Source organism: Trichoplusia ni, chromosome 2, assembly GCF_003590095.1.
Source record: "Trichoplusia ni isolate ovarian cell line Hi5 chromosome 2, tn1, whole genome shotgun sequence".
NCBI classification, from domain to species: domain Eukaryota; kingdom Metazoa; phylum Arthropoda; class Insecta; order Lepidoptera; family Noctuidae; genus Trichoplusia; species Trichoplusia ni.
The window spans coordinates 16,011,740-16,034,620 of record NC_039479.1 but is presented as its reverse complement, the minus strand read 5'-3'; the positions used below and the strand labels follow the sequence as shown (position 1 = coordinate 16,034,620).

Here is a 22,881-nt window from a genome sequence, read left to right as displayed (position 1 = left end):
GACACATGACAAAAAAAAAACTTAAAACAGTATCTCTTTCGATTTTCGTGACCTCTCATCTCGCCTCCATCATTCACACCTGTACAACGGACTTGACCGAATCATGCGAGATAAAGCTTGTATCCGTGAACGAAAACCTGCCTCAACACACTAGACACTTATCCAAACCAGTCTTAATAAAGCAACAACCTTTGTAGGATATAATTATTGTTACAGGTAAATTGGTTAGGCAAATGGGGTCAAAATAATACAAAAACCTTTTAATAAACTCTTTATTCCTGCAGTGGAATTCCAAAAGTATTCATTCTGTAATTAAAAAAACAGTGTATATGTCTTCTTTGCCATCTATAAGTTTAATGAAAATCTGAAAGAAAGTCCAGTACATCCTTCCTGAAAACTGACTGCCTCTGTAACTCATGGATAGCTAAAAACAAAAGTATCTTAAATACTTTGTAATATACTTACGCTGCAAGTTGCAACCAGCCGCAGACCAAGCTTAAGATGAGAGACCTGCTAAATAAATGTCCATACACTATAACTATGTATTTGAAATACTTACCTAAAATGTCAAAATGCTAAACCAGTCCATCATGACTGCTAACTTAAATTGTAATTTGAAACCACGTTACTTACCATGCTTATGTACTACTGGAACTTTATATAAAGGGATCTACTAGAAAAGAATCTGCCCTCTGCTGTGATGTCTTCTATGCGAATAAATACAGCTGACCGATTAGTCGAATTATATCAAGAAATCACCTACAACACAACTAAACTACTATACTGCCAAAATAATTGTCTCAAATATCTGTAATTATAAAAATTGCTTCAAACTCTGTGGATGTTGACGGCAACCTAAACAACAATAAATAACCGTTGGAAACGATCAAGAACACCTCTAGCTGCAAGAAATCTCGAGACGTTTTATATAAAATAGTTGATGTTTTGTGTCATTGTTGCCCCCTGAGCTAGAGAAAATATATCTTACTATGATTATTTCATAGTAAAATGTTTGTCATATGGAAAGTTTCTTCTAATTGAACGAGTTCTAATAGTTATTGCGCCTTCTGAATGGCGCCCCATTGTTTCTGAAGTCCCTTCTACCATAACCCCCTCGTCCGCCCCTCCCCCCAGTATTATTCCCAGAGAACCTTCCATTGTTATTTAATCTTGAGCTGTATTTGCCAGATGGTGGGGTGTACATTTTTAAATTCCTGTCGCCACTTCGTGAGCGCTTTTCAGGAGATTCCTTTTCATTTTCATTGTCAAATGTTATTGGGCGATGTCTTTTTTGTGCTGGTGGTGATTGTTTTGTTTCATCAGAATTGGGTGTTAGTTTTTCCTAAAATAAAATAAAATAAAAAGTATAAATACTTGAACAATAGGTACACAAGCAGTTACAAAAATCAGTGATATTCTGAATAACAGTATATTTAAAGTAAATTACCTCTTTTTCAGTTTTCTTAGACTGGAATGATAGTTGAACTTTACTCTTGAAACTTGGTGGAGTCCGGAACAAGTCTCTGATCAGAGTGTTGATGTTAGAAGTTGTTTTCAAAGCTGCTATTTTCAACTTGTTTTCTTCTGAATTAGCATCTTCACCTTTTTGGCTCTATAAATTACAAAATATGGGTTATAACAGTGAAGATAAAAGAATTTAACATTGCTACCATTAACAATTTTGTTATTATTTACATACCTGTGTCACTTCCTTAAGCTTTTTAATGTAACCCTGCGTGAGTCTTGCGGTATACTGAAGGCGCAAGCGTAAAGCCTTAAGTTTTGTGGCATCTGCTCCCAAGGCGTCGGGCGCTTTGCGGCACAATGAGTGTAAACCAAATAGTGCACACTCAACATGGGAAAATTGAAGAGATGGCGTCGTCTTAGATTCTTCAGGCTTTTCTTCTGTCTTTTCACCTGCATTTTCCTCACTCTCAAGTGGTGCTTCTGGTAAGTATTTCTGTGAAATAATTTAAAAAATAAAATCTCAGTCTTGAATCAATGTACCTCTAAAAGTACTTACAATAAGCTAGTAATAGTTGACAAATAAACTCCAAACAAAATAATTAAAATTTAAAGTAAGAAACATCATCTTCTAGATACTGTATGAAAGGTTTAAAGTAACATAAATGTTACTTGTGTTGCACTCACCATTAACAGTTGGTAGACTGAATCAATTTTTTGCTGAGCATTTTCAAGTTCTCCACAATGTTCTGTAAGCTCAGCAAATAACTTCAGCAGTTCAAGCTTTGAATCTGTTCCCTCTGTAGTAGTCACACTGTCCCATCCATTGAGCACATGATCACAGAAGAAGTTAACAAACTGAGTTGAGTCCACTTGAGCCTGTCAAGGTAAAAAAATATGTTTATACAGTTGCTGTTTTATATTCACTAGATTTTACTCGAAAATAATTTGGAATGCTACAAATTAGCTTTGAATAGTTGTTTTAAATTAGAATATTTGTTGTGTTACAGAAGCAAGTACAAATACATTTTTTTTTTCATTAAAATGACAATTATATCATGACTTATGACAAGTTGTAAAAGATCACTTACAGAAAACAGTGGCAATGCATGCTGAGAACACTGAACAACACGGTCCACATACTCAGGATCCTCTGGGTGCCAGTCATCTGGAGTGAAAGCTAATGCAGCTAATATCTGAACAAGTTCCTTCTTTCCTGCTGGAGTCTTCCCTAACTTAGACCATGTCAACAAATCCATTATGTGCTCCAATTCCTCTGCCACAACATCTTGGATCTGAGTAATAAAGGAAAATAATTATTGTAAAGAAGGAAAAGCTTCCAATCTATATTTGCTTTACATTATTGAGGTTTGAAATTAGTTTAAGCTTAATTTTAATTGAGGATGGAAAGATATAATAAGAGAGATTATTTTTTTCATATTTTTGAGTTTTATATGTTCCAATATAAAATTTCATTAATTGATTATGTAAATAATACACAAAAATCATGACACATTGATTATTTGAGTAATACTATCCTATATACTTCCCACACCCAGACCATTTATCATAGAGTAAGAATTTGAACAGTGATCACAATTTAATAGATTGATTATTTTATCACACCTCCAAAAGCTTTTTGCATTCAGCTATAATCAATTCTTCAGCTTCTTTGTTGATGACTTCTCTGCCTAGTTGCTTTACTTTAGTAGCTATAAACTTAATGCATCTCTCCCGTACAATCTCATTAGTAACTTCACTGTCTGTGTTTTGATGTATTTGTGAAAACATGCCAGTCAGTGCACCTTTGGGGTCAATCTTTAGGATAGCCAGTAATGAGTTTGAAACCACATTGATTTCAGTAGTGTCCTCTGATTGCAATAGTTGGGCGAGAATGTCAGCAATCCGTTGAGTGTGCTCCTTGTGATCTTTGCAAAGAGTTGGTAAATCTTTGATAGCTTGTTTGCGGATCTAAAAAAAATATACAGAATATGTTAAAATTGGTAAAAATCATGGTTTATTTCTTATTAAACAATGTAAATTTTATACTTGTTGATTCTGGTAATATAAGACAGTGATGCTAATGCAATCAAAGTCACAGTCATCTCTATAATATTGATTGAAAGATTTTAAGAATTTGTGTTGATTGATAATATTAGTAGTCATGCAAGAAAACACGACTGCATGACCTCATCATTGCGAGTCGAAAGCAAACTGATAGATAAATCAACAAAAAAAGAGATGCAGGAAGGAACCTGTGTTTCTATTTATTAAGACTGAGGATATGTACTTACGGCAACATCATCATCCTCGCACAAATCGAACTGGGCTTCAATGGCTTGATCTGCCAACGTTGGAAAACTGTTGAAAAATTTCGCAATAAACTGTGACGCCAGGCGCTTTTCTTTGTCAGATCCTTTCACAGCGGCTAATATTTCTAGGTATTCCTTTTCATGCTGAAAATAAAATAACACGTGGGTGGAATTAAGAATATAAGTTAAGTAATGGATTAATATTGTAAAAATAAAGCTTAAAAAATAGGTTACCTTAGATATGTCATCTTTGGCGTCGGCTAAAATACCATAATTTTGGTACAATTTTTCAATGTTATCTGCAGACATCCTGTATTCTTATTAAACCAGGCTTGATTATTAAAACAATAACTGTACGCAATAAATATTTCACTCAATTAAATTACAAATGACTCGAGAATCGAAGACTTATACACCACAACCGCACAATTACCACACCATTAGAAAAATTGGCATTTAATGACCATAAACAATATCATAGAAGCGCCGTTTGCTGGTTGCCAGTTACAATTCTGAGTTGCCCGTAAAATAAGAAAATATAAAAATTGTCTTTGGCTTGGAGAACACTCCATGAACTAAGCCATGAACATGAGTTTATTATCTGTCTGCCTTTAGTTGACAGGTTGTCAAACTTGACGAAAGTGCGCCGCTGATTCAAGGAAATAATATATGAATTTTAATTTTGCTCTGAAACATTTTGCCTTTGATTCAAAATAAAATATTTCAAAACATTTTTGACAAGAACCTAATTTTAAGTTATGACGACGCTATAATATTGTCGTTTGTTTTTGGTTCACTTGTCTTACGACATAGTCCTTGTTTTTCGTTCGCCTGGTGTTCTATATATATTATTTAACTATATATATATAATATATTATTTGAGTTGGAACGTAATTTTAATATTTTATTGAAAAAGTTGGCAATAAAAAAGTACAACATCACTATGGCTTTTCATCAAACAGTTCCCCTAATATACCTACCTGTTTTGCTTGTAATTCTGTCAAATTGTATTAATATATTTCGACCATTATCATTTTCATACATTATTCCTGTTTTAAACTCGATAATATATCATACAACGGCAAAAAAAAATCTTCTTCAAATATCACGCATTATAAAGTATAATTTACATTTGAAATTTGTGACCTATTAAAATTGTTATTATTGGTTGGTCGTTTTATTGATCCGCTACTTAAGTGAGAAAACTGTGTACATCTTTAAAAATAAACATTGAGGAATTTTAACATTGCGTCGCGGTCTTCACACAAATGCTTATCTAACGCCGGGATCGACGCCAGCCGCGTTGCTGGCTTTGCATCAGTGGACTTTGCGTAGTAACCCCAATCACTTGCCTATAATTATGTGCAGTCTAATTATAATTATGTTTCTCGTTTTCTACCGTCAAAAATTTTGAAAGTTTTCTACAGACAAATGTTAGTAACAGCCACAGTATAGCTTGCAGTTTAACGATTGCAGTCTAAGTAGCTAAAAAACAGTCTGAATAAGTGGTAACAACGACTTGGAAATACGCTCGACCGACAACTGACGACTAAGATAAAATCGGATCATAGTTTTCTTTCCAGAACCGTTTCAGAGCCTAATAAAAAACAGAACCAGACTAGTAGGTATCTGTTTTTTTTAAGCTTTCTGGACTTCACAGAAACTATCAATGTTTATTTACATAGTCACGCACCTCTTTACATCTTTACCTGTATACCTTGCCATGTATGAATGCGAGCCGATTTCGAACTTTAATCCTTACAATTCAGCCATAAAAAATGCAATTTCTTGTTTCGTCGGCGCTTTTGTTCTTTGAAGTTAAAGGATTTTCCGAATATCAAAAACAATATACTTATCTAAGAAATAAATAACGCGTAGGTACCTAATTTAGTACATAAAAGCAACAAGCCTTTTATGTACGTAGGTAAGCTTAACTAGTAGGTATGTTGAATAGATATATTTTCTAAGAATTTCTACTTTTTATTAGGGTAGGTTACCCTAGCACCTGAATACTATGGATGGAAAAGAAATTAATTAACAATAGACCATGACATGTTTTTGTTGATTAACTAACTATACAAACAGCAGATTAGTATTAAGAGAGTAAGTAATAGTAAGAAAGTTAATCTATATCTATACTAATATATAAAGCTGAAGAGTTTGTTTGTTGGTTTGTTTGAACGCGCTAATCTCAGGAATTACTGGTTCAAATTAAAAAAATATTTTTGTGTTCAATAGATCATTCATCGAGGAAGGTTTTAGGCTATAAACCATCACGCTGCGGCTAATAGGAGCGAAGGTACAACGGAAAATGTGGAAAAAACAGGGCAGGTATAAATCATAACTTATATCTTCTAACCACGTGGACGAAGTCGCGGGCAACAGCTAGTCTGCTATAAAATATGAACAAAAATATCATAAGGCTGAGTTACACATGTAAGTTGATGTAAGTATCTTGTTAAGGAAGTATGTTTTTAAGTCCCGACAGTCTTGCTCGCAGTTTAAATTCAGACATTATACATCAATTATACATAGGTAACAAGAAGAACTAAAGAGGCTTTATGTTTTGTATTGATAGCTTGCGTAGGTACGGTCTAAGAGGACCTTAATGGTAAACCAGGTTCGATTCCCTAATTATCCAAACATTATGTGTGCTCATCAAATATTTAGTCTCTCTCAGCGTAGCGTAAATACGAAGTTCGAAGTTTTACTACACCTACCGTGGTACTTATTATCTAAGTAGGTACTATTTAACTATTCATAATGCCATAATTATAGAGGTGTACACATGCGCCGCGATACCATGACGGGGAAAACAGGGATAGATAGCTTCAGTCTGGCAAGAGATCAAGAAATAATGGGAGAGATTAGATACCTAGGTACTATTCGTAGTATTTGATTTTTTTATAGTAGATATACAAACAAAAACTACCATTATACATATGAGTATAATTATTTCATTTATTGTAGCTACAGATTAAACTAGGTAGGTACCATCTACCCTTTGACTTTTGAACAATCAACAAAATTAAACCATGACTCACTTTGACGATACTTTTTTAAACTCCCTCACAGTGCTTGTCGCATTTTGAAATTAGGAAGTAACAGCAATGAAGTAAGCTTAAACTTTGCTAATACTGAAGTATAATTGTGTTTGTAATAAAAGAGCAATAATACCCACCAATATTTTTGAATATATTTTTTTCCATTAATCTTTTTAACAAATGTACCTAACTTATCTATTTTATAGATTATAATATGTCTAAGAGGCAAAAAGTTAAAGCAGTGATATTTGCTAAGATATTCCCTGAAAATATAATAAGTCTACTTTGTTTAATATTAATTCTAAACGCTTTTGTTTGAACAATAAGGATTAAAGCAACAACCTAGTTTATTAAAAAAAACCCTTTGGAGCATAAGTGTTGTTTTACAACAACAAAACATTCCCGTCCAATAAAATCGTGATAGTGGGTAAAATATTGACATAATGCCATAGCGGACTTTATAATATTTTCATGTAAGTGGAACAATTCTGTAAGCAGCGCACACAGTAAAGTGATTCTCCCCGTTTTTGTAACATTTCTCATTGCCACTCGGCTTCTATTGATCATCTACTCCTGATATCCTGCAGCTTTCCTCAATAAAAGGACCATCTAACACTGAAATAATTTATCAAATCCTGCCAGCTGTTCCTGAGATTAGCGCGTTCAAACAAACAAACTCATCACCTTTATACTTACATTTAGTATCTAATAGGTTTCTAAAGCGCTTAACACGAATAAAAAAGATTTTTACGAGACTAAAGTAGGAAACTGCTTATAAACGATAAAATCAAATAAACATGAAGGTTATAAAATTATTTAAATAAACGTAAGTAGGTATTTAAAAGTAGGTACCTAAATGTTTTTCAATAAAAAAAAAACAGAATAATGCCAATGACGAAAACTAAATAATTGTGTAAGGAGTAGGAGTGACGAAATATGTTTGCTGTCAAGAACACTCTGACCTACGATATTAGGTAGCTTTTGCAATATTGAAAAAAGCTCTTGTGATTCTTTTTCCTTTTTCCCCTATAATGAGAATTAATTCAAGTCTGTTTCTTGTTTAACAGTTTTCTTCGAACAAATTATGATAAGTGCGTGGATTCCTACATCCAAATTAATATGTATAGCTATGATCCAAACATAAGTTTAAGGTTTTCAATGAAAGTAATGAGTTAGACTTTTTAGCAACACCAAAATAAGTAAATAGGACGGCATTAGACGATCCACAAGCGTCTTAAAATATCCCTCATAAGGGAAAAGTAGATATATACTTACTGATAAAATCATTATTTGTTGCAATAGATAGTGAAGTATTTACAGTAACGAATATAATAGCTACGATATTGCACCTACCTCTGCCTTGGAAGTCATTTTAATTAGGCAAAGTAATTTAATGCAAATGCACGAACAGACGATAACGCGGCGGCGCGGGCGGCGGCTGACCGACGCACGGCCGAAGTGCGGAGGACGCGGGTGGCGGGCGGAGGGCGGCGGTATCGGCGAGGGCCGCGCCGCCCGCTCTCATAGGACGAGCCGAGCTCCGCCCACCAGCGCCGACATCGTCCCTCCCGTTTTGTACTCCGCCGCGCTCGTTTACCGCACTAGTTCCGCTCAGTCGCGTCCGCTACGCCGCGTGTGGTGTATCTCGTCTCGTGTCACCTGTAAACAGAGCGGTGGTGTTGTGACAGCGAGTGTATGTGCGATGCTCGGACGGTGATCGAAGCATGGTGAATTACGTTAATCCGCTCGCCATGTACCAAGGCAAGGGCGGGCAATACGGCAGCGGCTGGTATGGCTGGCAGCACCAAAACTTTGAGGAACAGCAGTGGTGTGCGTGGAACGGTGCGCCGGCGGGTGGCGAGTGGGCACCGGAGGCTCACCACTTCCCTAAGCGGGAGCCGGGCGAGCGGGAGATAGCGGACATGCCGTCGCCAGCGCGCGGGGACCTGGCCAGCCCCAGCGAGGGTTCGCCGGGCTCGCGGCCCGCGCAGCCGCCGGCCCCGCCGCGCTCCCCTTACGAGTGGATGAAGAAACCTAACTACCAGACACAGCCCAATCCAGGTTTTTATCTTTTTTGAATATCTAATCATATAAATGCTACAGAGGAGAAAGTCCTAGTCTTTATTGACACAATTGTTTTGGCATCTACCGGCTTATTATGAAAACTACAAACATTTGTGTTGAAATACCCACTATAAAACTATATTCCTCTGACGCCAATGTGAGCGATGAATGACTTTTTATTGCTTTGTATCCAAAACGCAGAGGGGTCGTCCCGTGACCTATTCGTCTTACAAAACCCATCTTGGAGTCTATTTTGAAGTCAATTTTTTTCATTCTCGGAATGATGCTTGTTTACCGTCATCACTCACAACTTGTTTTAAGTTTTAATTCAGATTAGGATACGTACTTATTGATTTAGATTCAACCATAGGTACTGACCTAACCTAGATATATTCCAAGTTGCATACAGGTCCGTAGTTTTATTAGGGATAGATTACAATATAACATGAAACAACATAATATGCAGATGAAGTAATGTAACAATCATAAATGTATCAAGTAATACTTTATTTACACATTGTAAAACTGATTATAAATTATGCAGATTATAAATTGAGGCATATTATTGATATTGTTCTAATACCAGTTACTCATAATCGCGGTAATCCGAGTCATATTAATCATATAAAGAACGGAATTAAATACTTATTCCAGCTAAAGAAGGTTGATGTCCTAGAAACCTTGGTCAATCAAAATCATTTTCAACAACATGCAGTTGAAGAGAATTTTATAGATCGATAAAATTTAATGCATGAACTTACATAGGTACCAAGTACCTAGGTACTTACTACGTTAAGTTACAAAGTACTGCTTAGGTTACCAAGAGCCGAGTCACATACAAATAGAAGAACAATATTGTTGATCAACCTAATGCGTTAGCATTTAAAAACAAGTTAAAAAAAGCTTGGAAATTAATAAAGATCTCTTCTTTTTTTTAAAGCGGTATTTTTGTTTACCAATATTTGTTAACAATTAGGTAAATAACTAATACAATTTGTTTTTGTTGTACTTGTTCAGTATAACTAACGTGTTACATCAATAACAAAACCCGTCGGATAAAATTGAATAGCAGTTTATACTTAAAAATGTTCAAAGTCGTCTACCTACATATGTTGATTACCTACCTAGCATTTATTAATTTAAAACCTTTTTATCAACAAACAAAAACAATAAACAGAAAGTCATTTTTTACTTCAGTAGGTAACTATAAACTTTTTACATTTACCTACCTAATTAAAAACAGGAATATTCATATCAAACTAGGCAATTAACTACCTAGGCAGACGTATTTACAAAAATGATAGTCCTGTTTATAAGGAGCCCGTTTCATTGTTTTGTAATGACTGTAATCCACTTAGGTACAATAATTGAGATTTAACCGTCACTGTCCATCTTGCCGCGTATTTGCCGGCATTTCTTTCATCATGGCTAAACGACCAATAACCATAAAAAGTTTACCATTTAAATGGCCGACAGAGATGTAAATTACATTGTTTGTTGACGGTACTATTAGGTAGATAATGTGGGCTAACTCTATTCTAAATGTTTAGTTTTAGACCACCTGAATATATTTAAAGGTTTTTCTTGGAATTTCGAGCAACTTTATGGGTAAACAATTGAACTAAAAGTGTTAATGTTCTTTGTCTTTTACAATATTTGTGTGTGTGGGAATTTCTGGCGTAGAATCTACTAGATCTTCTTCTATAGAAACAAACCTAGATATAACCTGTAAGAATTAGGAACATAGGATTCTAGATAATATACTTTTTCTTTAAATCAGAAAGTGTTACATTTCTGCACATCATATAAAGTTATATCTTACTGTATTACTTAAGTACTTCCTATTTTCCTTGGTACCTACCCCTAATTCGACACGGCTCGGTTACATTTCCTTTATGGACTGAAACTTATTTTAGAAGTAGATACTAGATTGATAAATAATTATTAATTATGCTAGTAACACAATATATTAATAATCTGGGGATTGAAATCGGTACATAGGTATTCACTTATATTGGAATTTAAGTAGGTAGTAACCTCCGGAAAAGGAATGTTGTCGAAAATCTTAAATTTTCACTGATATTAACCATTTTCATTTTGGGGTTGCAGTGACACACGCCACTAAATTTACCGTCTTCATCTTGTTTTTAATTTTCTATTTATTTAACAATATTTTGATACGGTACGTTATAAAATTAGATCAAGGAATAACGACAAATTTACTTGTTTAAGTTGCTCATAAAATAATAAAGTCGTAAAATAGCGTCTTAATACTATACACATTAATAACTCTTCATTTTATTCAGTCAAGACCAAAAAAAAAAACATTAATTGAATGTGTTGAAGACCAGGATTTTTCAATAAATTATTAAATCTTCCTACTTCCGAAGTTCAAATCATGGATAGAGCCATTGAAGAACTTTCAATAAACAAGCCTTGGAAATGCAATTTGCATTGTCACTAATAACACAAAATACATAATTAATCATATATCGGATTATGGAAAACGATCAAGTGTTTTGAAATACAAACTGTTAAATGAACCAGTCATCTGAATGACAAAATAAGATGCGGTCATTGAAACAGTAAATGTCAAACGTACCAAATAAAAACATGTTGACGGGTAATAATCATAAAACACTTTTAATATAATAAAGGATTTTTATATTTTAAAAGATAAAGTGCAAATTCTGAAGAAAAACTTGTTTCGTTGAACATACCTAATCAATTATCAAGGAAAGTCACAACGGTCGAAGGATCACTGAGTGATACCATACCATAAGACGTCTCACGACGCAATTAATGACGTCCAGTTGCAACTTAACTGGGCCCCAATTCTGTTTTTTACAATGGCCGATGAACGAATGAAAATTGGCTCAAAACGTCACTTTTAATCATTTTTCTACACAATAATTGATATGGGACGGCACACTCAAGGTCAATACAATGAATTTTCAATTATTGTGTTAGCATAATGCTGAAGAATAGGAATAATTTTAAATTGAATCCAATTGTCATTCATTCATCGGCCATTGTAAAAAAGCAGTATCGGCCCTGATTAACACCTATAATTGTTATTCGTTGTAAGTATAAGGAAGTAGAATCATGGTCAGTAGATTTGAGATCAAAAAGTGTTTGTCCCATAAAGTCCCATTGTTTATTATTTAAATGTCATGTCTTGATAAATTTTACCGTCATCATAGTAGTCGTAGGTAGACAGATAGGCATTTTTAATTCTTCTGGCTATTTCTATAAAACAAAAATCAATTGTAGAAGGTACACTGCAATTTAAATGCCTTGAAAGTTCCGCGGAATTACAGTTTAATTTTAAAACAATTCGGTCATGATGTCTGAAAGAGTACAGCCCAGAGCCCCGATTCTGCTATTTGATGCTAAAAAATGCTCAAAATAATTCGAATAGTGCGAATTTAATCCAATTGCCAGTCATTTCTCGGCCATTGTAAATAGCAGAATTGGGGCCCTGTCGGTATTGAAATGGTCTTTATGCATATATATTAGCTCAGTAAATTTGTTTTTTTATTTTGCTATTGGAAGTTATTAAATTAAATCTAATAACTTAAAGATTTAATTTATAAAGAAAAAAACTCGCATCCGTGACGTAAGTAGCATATGCATAATTTTAATATCTGAGATATTTACCATAAGTTTTAAAAAATGGCGAATATGAACTCTACACGAAGGAAAGTGTGTTAAAACCCTAAGGTGGTTTCGGTCTATACTACTCGGAGACTAAACGAAAATAAACATCATAACGTAATGTAATAATTGTTACATCAGTGTGGGTTGGCATTGTTGGCAAGTAGGCGGAGATGAATGCCTCAACATGACATAACACAATAATATTTCAACATATTAGAACACTCCATAAAAATTAATAAGTTTTAATTATAATTAGATAAGAATACTGTTGATTTTAGGCGTGTTCTGTTAAAAACAAAACGAAGTTCCTACGTGACTTAACTTCAGTCTTACCATTATCTATTGTAGATAATATGAAACAATGTTTGTTTTTTTAAATAGTGAATGATTAGATTCTTAAATGGGTCAATCTTGAATGAAAGCAATAAGCATTAGTAATTTGGCTTTAAATTCAAGTACCCTATCCCTATAAAAATACCACTTCGCGCTATGGACCTTTTATTCCGTACCGTCTCTTTTTTAAATGAAGCCCGTAGGCCCAAATTTATAATCGTATTAGGTTAGGTTTCCCATTCTATAAAAATCAAGAGCTATATTAATTTTTACTGCGCTGTAACAATGGCAAACAACAAAAATGTTTAGTCCACGTCGCCCTACCCAGCCGAGTAATTTTGTCAAGTCGTCGCAATTATCACTGAGCATAAAATTAGATGTGTTATTTTGCGTTTAATGAAATGGGTGTGTGTTAACGCGTGTCCTGGGAGCGGGTGCACGGAGCAAGCAATTAATCCGGGCCGCAGCGGCGCGGGCTGCCCGCTCCCGGCGACAATCACCGCCAACGGCGCCCCCGGGACCCAACTGAACAAGTTAAATCTTTGCCAACTTGCTCCTCGCGACCGCTCTACCGCAATTTGATATTGTATCCCTATTGCCAACCCACTGCAGAAACCCACTGACGTTCTGTTCGAATTTTAAATATTCAAACATCTAGCAAAACGTCTCAATTACTCACGCATTGACATACTAAGCAAAAAGAAAGTGAAGGCGGCCATACTCATGCCAGACACAACAGACTTTATTGCGGAAATAAAGAATTTCACTCAATTGCTGAGCAAGAGCAAGTGTTACTTAAAAGCGTTGTAAACAATTAATAGTTCGGTAATGGTTGTACATACTGTTACGTTACATCAATACAATGTCAAGTTTACACATGTAATACATGTGTGTATTGTGGTTGTGTCCACAGTCCCGACCGGCTTTCTGTGTACAAAACCGTCTGACTCTATTTATTTTCCAGTCGTGTTTGCACAAACTTGGGGACATTCGTCGAAATAAATCTCTATTTGTCTACATTCACCAATCCCAACTCTCGGCGGGAGATTACTGTCGACATTTCACGCTCGCTGAGATAAATATATCGGGACTGACAAATGGCTGTCGGGGTACAAAACATGAATGGATTTTGAAATGATTTGATGCGGTGTTGAAGGCTCTCTCTTGTTTATGTGGTGTTCGCGCATCAGGGAGCTTGCAAAAAAACTGGGAGCTGACAGTAGGCGTACACGATTGTTATCGTTGGCGTTTAGTTTAGAGTGAAATTATTGATGCCTTTCTTTTTTGTCATGTTACCATGGGCGGTCCCGCAGATGTCAACTGGATAATCAATTAGTTCAAGAGTCTTTTTTTGTTTCTGCAATCATGTTTTGAATACAACTCCTTATTGCATTCAGTACGCCATTGAAGTCTTAAAATCTACTGAATGTAAGTAAAATAAAAAAAAATACCGTTCAAGACTATTGGGAGCTCTGGTAGTTACTAGTTGCTGTGCGGATATAGAAGCATAGTGAGTAATAAGCGGTCTACCTAATCTATTTATAAATGTCTGTTTAAGTACGCTAAATAGGTGAAAAGTAATTTGGATCTAAATAATAAAGAGAGCCTGGAAGAAATTAAGATTCTTCGTTAATTATTATGAAAGTGATGTCGTTAATACAAATATACTTATTTAAGTTATAGTAAGTGAGTAAGTAGGTAGTTTAAGACGTGAAAACATGCATTTCATGCGTATTATTTTCAAGGCAGATTTTTTCTTTATGCTTATTTCCTCCTGATTCTTAATTTATTTAGGTATAGTGACTTGGCAAATTATTCGATTTAGGCCTCCAAAATAAAACATTATGAACTAATTTCGATATTAAAATAGTCGTTTACACTTGCAAATAAGAGAGAAAAGACAAGCTACAGATAATTTGCTTTCGCCGCCGTCGGCCGCAGGAGCGGGCCCTAAGTGGAAGTAAAACAGGATATAAAGTTAGTTTCAGCCACTTTATGGCCCGCCCTCCCCGACCCTGCCTGAAAAACACCAGCTCCTCCCTCGGGACGACAACCGTACGAAGGGACGGTTCTAATTCACCCTCGCTTTATATACTCCAGTTAAAACGCCGATATTGATAACATAATACGTGAGTACATTCGAAAATCAACACAAATCTTGGAAATCAGATCTGAGAGCCATAAGCCGCGTCAGAAGCACATCGTCAGAAACGTCAAAATATTTCATTTCGCAGTATTTATCGGCGTGATAGACGATAGTGGCCGCGCCCTCGTCCATCAAAAACGCATTACAGGCGCTTACAAGAAGGTAACCGCGATATGACAAGCGATTGAGTCAACATGTTCAAAGACACCGCTATCGGTCCGAGTCGCGATAATCGCGCGTTAACTGAAAGCGGGATTTCGGCAGGCCGACAAAGCCGTTCGACGCTGATAACTCCCGATTAATCGTTTTCCTTTCACAATTAACCGTAGTACATGTTCGACAAGCAATCCGCGGTCGGCGATAATTTATACACGTGTAATCTTTTATTTATCAATAATCGTATCTACATATTATAATTTTGAGATAGATAATAAAGGTTTTCATTGTAGTTTAAAATTTGATGAATATTTTACCTGTAGATATAATCATATTTGTTGTCTTTTTCTGGTATAATCTACTTATTTATATTGGTTGAAGTTAATGAAAACTGTTTTCATTTATTAAAAAAAAAACAGAGAGAATCAATAGAGGGCATGTGAAATCTAAGCGTCTTATCTATTTTGAGTATGTAACAAAAGAGGAAAAATCTACGCAACACAATTATTTTCGCATTAGGTGCTCCACAACATTTTGGTTGCGCGATACAAGTTTATCTTCACGTAAATCATCGTCGCGTTGTTATCATAATACCTATATTGTAAATGCTACAATTGCTGCGTGTACTATAATTTAAAACAATCTCAAATAGTGATTAATGTATAGTAATTGTTATGTGAAGTGATTTACTGTGGGAAAAACGAATGTAAATAACTAAAGAATGCGTTGTAAAAACGTCTATAGATAAGGTTCAACTGTTTTGCTATTGAAATGGACAGTCTTGAGTGAAGGCGGTTGTATGTAACCTTTTTGGAGGGCTGAAGCTTGCGCAGGCGCGGTACAACCCTTGTCTATGGTCCCCGGCTCTATGGTTATCTGTCAGTTGGACTATCAGCGCCTATGCACCTATTTGTCCATGATAACCGCTGACTAAACAGTTTTCGCCGCCGCCCTCCGGCGCGCCCGCCCGCATTGTTTGCCTCTAGCAAACAACTAAGTATTTTTTTGGATAATTCTTACCATGATAATACAGCTATTTATTTTATTAGTTGCATCATAAATTTTGTAATTGTGGTGTAGGTAATCTATCTTTCATAATAATGTGAAACAATTTAGTTATGTATTCTTAAGATACTCGCTTACAACGAGGATTGGTATTTGATTCTTAATCAAATACACCTTTTAAGAAGTAAAACATAACGAAAATGAAACCGTTTACCTTCCAACACTTATAACCAATTTAAAAAAAAACAATCGAAAATGAATGTTTTTTCTTCGTCTGATAAAAGCAATATATGTATCTCTTGAACGTTTATATTCTCTTAGCTGCGCGGATGCCACTAACGTAAAAACGATTAAAAAAAAAAAAGCCAATCATTTCACAAGAATAGTGTCATAAGATTTACTTACCACCTTAATCAATCGTTTTGTCTCTACCGTTAGTGCCTGCTATTATAATCTTATAATATTGTAATGTCGTTAAAAAATAAACTAACTTCGAATTTATTTGAGGTCGCAAGTTTGCTGGTTCAGTTAGCGTCTCGTATCAGACGCAGCATCGGCTGTCTCGATAGAACACATCTCTGTTTGCCTTACTGGTTATCTGCCATCCCTTTTGTTTGCACCTCTAACAGGAAATTTATTTAAGTAATAATTTCTGTCATTCAAGGAAAGAGTTATCTTTAACATTTTTTGTAGGGATACACGTTTCTTTGTACCTTTGACCCCATATAAGGACTACTCACACTTATTCAGTTCAATGATTCGATCAATTGTATGGCGACGAATGCGTAAGCGTCTCCATTGGAAAAATCATTAGATCCTAATCGTAGGACTTAGTGTTGCTTCCAAAGTGTTTTAAAAAACATGCTGTTATTTGTTGATTTAGGTTTTCATGAAACGGTGATGACACATAAACTCGTCGACAAAATTATAGCAACGTATAACGATAGGACATTTTAATGTTATGTAGAATATCTAACTCCACTGATTCTGTAGCGAGTGACAAACGTAATTTATGAAGTTCTTAATACCAAGATAAGGAATATTTACACACTTCGAGTTGATACACAAGCAGACACCTCACCTCTGTCTTAGTGTTATGTACATAGATATACGTATCTCGGTAATTTTACTCGTTGAGAAATCTACAGTGCAGATAAAAATTGTAAACAAAATTTACATTTTCGACATTAAGAACGAAAATGTCAGTGAATTCCCCATTACAGACAGATTTAACGACTAATCTGTGTGTCTACATAAGTGCTGTAAAATTAAAAGGCAAATATCACGAAAATCCTCTACGATAGTGGGTTTTTAAGATCTGTAAACTGCTTATTCACGTTCACGATATATACTTACATATGGTTCGCCTGTCCTCGCGCTTAAAATCAAACTAACTCATTTTTATTTCGTAAAATCTTGTCTTAATGTATCTTTAATGTAAGAAAAAGTGTGTCTGTATGTCCTCCAAGTAACAGTCACGACTTCATTGACACCAAACGCACAAATAGGTAATGTTCTGTGAATTTCACTTGTAAATTATCTTTCGTAGCTAGTATTTGCATTGTTAAACAAATATGCATTAAATCCTACACCTAACAAGACTGATTACCATTCCTTAGTGCCATTTATCATCACTGAGACAATAATGTTTCAATATTGTTATCGTATGCGTAAACAATTTGAAAGAATATAAATATTCTGGAACAACTAAAAGAACTACACATGCAGCAGTAAAAAGATGCTGTAATAAATTATTATTACTATAATTCTTCAGAACTTACCAAATTACCTTTGCAAATATTAAACCTTTTTGAAGAAAATCCGACTTCCTTCCATAAGACATTTATCATTTTTTTCATTTAAAAACTTTAGACAACACCATTTTATAAATTACATAGAACTTAAGGCTACAACAAATTAAAATTGAAAAAAGAGAAACAAAGCAAATAGAGACTTACAATTTCTTATTCAAGAAATCCTTTTTTGCCGTGTTTACTATTAAAATACTATCCAAAGATATCAAACACCGTGGAGCCACCTATATTTATATAAATATTCGTATAAACGAATACAAAGCACATGTATAGATAGGTGTCGGTAACTCGGTTCGTGTATACCTCAGAGCGGTCACAAGGTGTGGTCCTGTGGATCCGAGTTAAGCCGTGAGCTCTGCGCGTCCCTTGATCCCGCCGCCTGGATTTACCTTATCGAACCCTAGGGATTACTCCCCCTCCCCTCGCAGGTTTCGGGCCTCGTAACGAGAATATAAAGGACTTTTCATGAAGTAAATCGACAAATCATGTTGTACTAAACTTAATGTTTTGTTTTATTGTTGGAAAGCTTTTGTAATGTGTGAAGAGCATTATTAAGTATTTTATATAAATTTATGTCAGTTTTATGATTAAGTATTCAAGTTAAGTACAGCAAATACTGGGAGAGAAGAAAATTGTAAATGAAACATGACAAAATTAATAGTAAATAGTTTTAGCTCAATAATTAATCCCTCTCCCTTTTGCCTCCGTTTAGGTACATAATTCTACATTATTACATTTACTATTACATTATCTAACAAAATGAAATTATTGAGAATATTTAGAATATAATAAGCGTGGTGCTATTCTTACTTCAGGTTGTCATTTGCACTGCGTTAGCCATATGATATCAGAACAACTTGACAACTTAAAAAAAATCTTAAACAACGATCAGAATCGGAGGTAAGAACTATACAATATTGAATAGAAGATGACATTGTTGCAGGTAAAACGCGTACGAAGGACAAGTACCGTGTTGTGTACAGTGATCACCAGCGGCTGGAGTTGGAGAAGGAGTTCCACTACAGCCGGTATATCACCATCAGACGCAAGGCAGAGCTTGCTGTCAGCCTCGGGCTATCTGAGCGACAGGTAAATATATCCATTTTCAGTACATTGTAAAATTATTTTGACTTTAAAATGAGTTAAGACTAGAACTTATTACTCATCTGAATTAATGAGACTAATGTCTATTATAAACGCATAATTCACGAAAGTAAACACGAAGCCTAAAATAAGAGGTATATTGGCTTGCCTGAAATAATTTCCTTAAAACAATTCTTGATTGTCTGACGATCAAGAATTGTTTTATTTATGTATAAGATACTTATGGGCAGCAATATAATTCCTAGGAATGTGTTATGATGGAAAACGGCTAAATCATTTATGGCTATTACCTACTGGCTTTGTTTCATAGTAAGCTGTGTTTTAACACTTTGTGTAAGCGTAAATAGGTCTGTGGGTCAACCGATAGGATTACATCAAAATAGTTATAGTTAGTATAAGAAAATCCATTTGGATAGACGATAGTTTCACGCGATGTACAAATTTAAGTCTAACTTTACTTTTTCATTGGCTCAGGTAAAAATATGGTTTCAAAACCGACGCGCAAAGGAGCGTAAACAGGTCAAAAAACGCGAAGAAGTTGTAATGAAGGAGAAGGGAGATCACGCGTCGCTCCAGCACGCGCAGCTGCACCACGCTACGATGCTGCATCACCAGCAGATGATGAACGGCATGATGCACCATCACCACTACCACCAGGGCGTGCTGCAGGGCGTGCCCGAGCCGCTGGTGCCCGGCGTGCCGCCCGTGCCGCTGCTGTGACCTCACCACCAGCACTACTGTGGCCACAGTGACAACTTCGCGTAGTGACTCTAAGGTGTTCCGCAACACCCTCGCCCCTCGCACTCAGGACGAGAGCCCCGACCGGGCGCAGTGCATTCACAGTATACTACGAAAAATGTGTGATAAATTCAGTGCAATCTTGTGGGAATATTGCTAATGCGTGTCGAATTTTGACATCATTGTAAAAACTATAAAATACTCCAAGGTACTACATGGTTAGTTACCTAACGGCTGTAAGCAGAGGCACTTATCAACTTTCTGGTGTTAAGGCTCTTTCTCTAGTGAGATTCTCAGCAATAAAACCACCTATTTTACGAACGTAATGTCGTTCATTAGTGAAACAGTCTTGCCTCCAGGAACGTCCACTTACATTATGTTTTAGTGCTAATTCTAGATAACTAAGTGTTCACGCCTTATAGCTATTTTAGTAGCTTTCCTTTAAATGGTACGGTTTAATGTAATGTATTGAATTTTGTCACTTGACTGTAAATATAGACGTAACTATATTTTTATATTATTATTATTACGATTTAGTATTATTACATTGATTATTTTTAATGGTTTATTTCTCAATGCTACAAGTGCCTTCCCAGTGAGTTAAGGAGTAGCTTGTGTATCTTGCAAGATTTAATGTTAATTCAAAAAGACTTAAATTTATTTAAATTAGAATGTTTCGGTTCTTTGTTAGTGCTCTTGTTTACGGCGCAAATTGTTTTAATATGAATTTTATTATAATTTCATTGCGAATCTCATAATAATATGTAAGTACTTTACGTACGGCAATGAAATTTGCTATTTATGGCATGATAAAATCGCATTTGTGGCCTTGAGAAGTAGGTGCAAATGATAGTTTTTACGTTGAATGAGATTATTCCTAGTTATAATTGTTCTGTAAATAATAGCTTAATTTAGAATAATTTATTCTTATGCCAATTTCTATAGCATTACACGATAAAGAATTATCACTCAATTCACAAACGGCATCGCGTTGAGGTTTCATATTGTATGGTGTTAAATCATGGATAGGGCTTTTTTATAATAATTTTGACATGAAGTAACATAGATAGAGTTGATTTGTTAGATGATGAGTAACGGTATATTATTTATTGATTGTGTAATGAGGTCGTTTATCGTTTTGTTTTGTGGTACAGTTGTATTGTGGTGCTAAACCTTTGTCTAATAATTATGTTATGTTAAAAACCAGTGAAAACATAGTACCTAAAAGTAACATTGTGCTTGTAAATTGCGTTGACATTTGAATTGTTTGTGAACACATGATTTGTTAGAATTACACAGCACCATCACGAAACACATTTGATAAACTAAATAAATTCATGTTAATCTATTCTGTTGTATTTTTTTTAAACCTTTTTCATTAACATTAGGGTTTCGTACACAAGGGGAAACGGAACCCTGTTACTGAGGCCCTGCTGTATGACCATCAGTAAGTCCGTCCGGCACTCTGCTATACCACACGAACCGTGGTAGCTTGACGGTTGCAATTCTCACAGGTGATGTATTGCTAACATGTTACTAGAACAGCAAATAGGAAGAGAGATCGAGGAGGTTCGTACAATCATACTTTTGTTGAGTGAAAAGAAATAAAATTGAGGGACAAATTGATTTGTCGCAAAATCAATTTGTTATTCTTGAGCCAAATTGTACTGAGCCCTCAGTGTCGCCAGACCAACTCGCACTTAACCGGTTTTATTCATTACAAAGATGTGTGAAGTGAGTATTGTTTAAATAATTACGATTCGACACGCAATTTATTGCGCAGATTCAAAACATAGGTCGCTTTGTTTTTAGAACGAGTTTTAAGTAATCACAGACGTAAGTTGCCGACGGGTTTTTTGTTTACACCTAATTAGAATTTTTCTGCGGCATTCCTTCGTTAATTTAATTAAAAGGTTATATTAATTTATTTGATGTGGTCGTTTAATATATCCATTTATTTCATAGATACAGTTTTATAAGTTGTTGCTCTTGCCCAGGTAACTGGATTGAGGACGTCAGATAGGTTGTCGCTTCTTATGAAACACTGGTACTTGGCTGCATCAGGGTAGTCTGGAAGCCGACATATTTAGGAAAAGGTGGACTGATAAAGTAGGCTCCATATACTTTTACATAGGTGCATGAAAATGTCAGCATTATAAGAAAAATAGGCACCAGAAATATAAAACACGTAAAGTCTTGTCTAAATTCATAGATTTGTCAAAAAGCCTCTAATTTAAACTGAATGCTTTTTTTTTTCATAAACTATATGAGTAAATAGGCCAATACACCAATTGATCATTCGGTCCTATCAGACATTAATCATAAATGTTTAAGTAATTAGTTAGACGTAAAAAAATACCCACTAATTACATAGTCAAGACATTTAATTGAACAATTATTGTAAACTGAACAGTGTAGTATTTTTGTAGCACAGAGCTAGAGATTTCCTAAAATAATTTTATTTATCATCTGCTGCCAACTTTTTACCTATCATAAGAACGCTCTCCACGTTTCGCCATGATTTTCCCTCAACCTTCAATCGTTAAAGTAATTTACGCGGTACGTGTTACGCATTATATTATACCTGTTAAATCTGTGTCCAAGCGGAAACAGAGCATGTTTTTACTAAAACGCCGTTTTTCTTCTTTATGAACAACGGGAGACTTTCTAATCATTTTCTATAGAAAGAAAAGCGTATGACGCATTAAGTTAAGATCCTAAAAAAATTACAAAAAGTCCAGATAAAGAATTATAGGCATTTGTTTCTAAATGCTAAATAAATTATCTGAAAAAGAAATTATCAGGCACACAAGGGCTTTATGTAGCGAACATGTATGGATAGGTAACTGGCACTTTACATCCCCATATGTATAATGTAGAGTCTTTATATTTATTCATACCTTATCCAAATATTTACACTGTCACCATAAATAATCTTGAAAATAGAAGACTGCTAACATGTCACTAGGTATATTTCAAAGTCTTCTACAGTTCCTTTACTTACCAACGTCGGTAGAGCGGCGTTCGCATGCGCGGAGAAA

The 22,881-nt window shown here is 35.1% G+C and overlaps 2 protein-coding genes across 4 annotated transcripts; one reads left to right on the top strand and one right to left on the bottom strand.

Moving 5' to 3' along the window:
• Window positions 1–258: 258 nt before the first annotated feature.
• On the bottom strand, window positions 259–4,241 carry LOC113508414 (apoptosis inhibitor 5). The gene is made up of 8 exons (XM_026891448.1): window positions 4,011–4,241; window positions 3,759–3,920; window positions 3,091–3,435; window positions 2,556–2,759; window positions 2,152–2,343; window positions 1,700–1,960; window positions 1,448–1,612; window positions 259–1,342 (listed from the first exon to the last, which is right to left on the bottom strand). The coding sequence occupies exons 1-8, from the start codon at window positions 4,083–4,085 to the stop codon at window positions 1,049–1,051; spliced, it is 1,698 nt and encodes a 565-aa protein (XP_026747249.1). The 5' UTR covers window positions 4,086–4,241; the 3' UTR covers window positions 259–1,048.
• Window positions 4,242–8,408: 4,167 nt separating this feature from the next.
• LOC113508415 (homeobox protein CDX-2) lies at window positions 8,409–20,032 on the top strand. 3 transcript variants are annotated; one of them, XM_026891449.1, is made up of 3 exons: window positions 8,409–8,881; window positions 18,924–19,087; window positions 19,577–20,032. In XM_026891449.1, exons 1-3 carry the CDS (start codon window positions 8,545–8,547, stop codon window positions 19,820–19,822), a joined length of 747 nt encoding a protein of 248 aa, XP_026747250.1. In that variant the 5' UTR covers window positions 8,409–8,544; the 3' UTR covers window positions 19,823–20,032. The 3 variants fall into 3 exon arrangements, with proteins under 3 accessions (XP_026747250.1, XP_026747251.1, XP_026747252.1); XM_026891450.1 differs by having other exon boundaries at window positions 8,410–8,881; window positions 18,927–19,087; XM_026891451.1 differs by having other exon boundaries at window positions 8,411–8,881; window positions 18,942–19,087.
• Window positions 20,033–22,881: the final 2,849 nt, after the last annotated feature.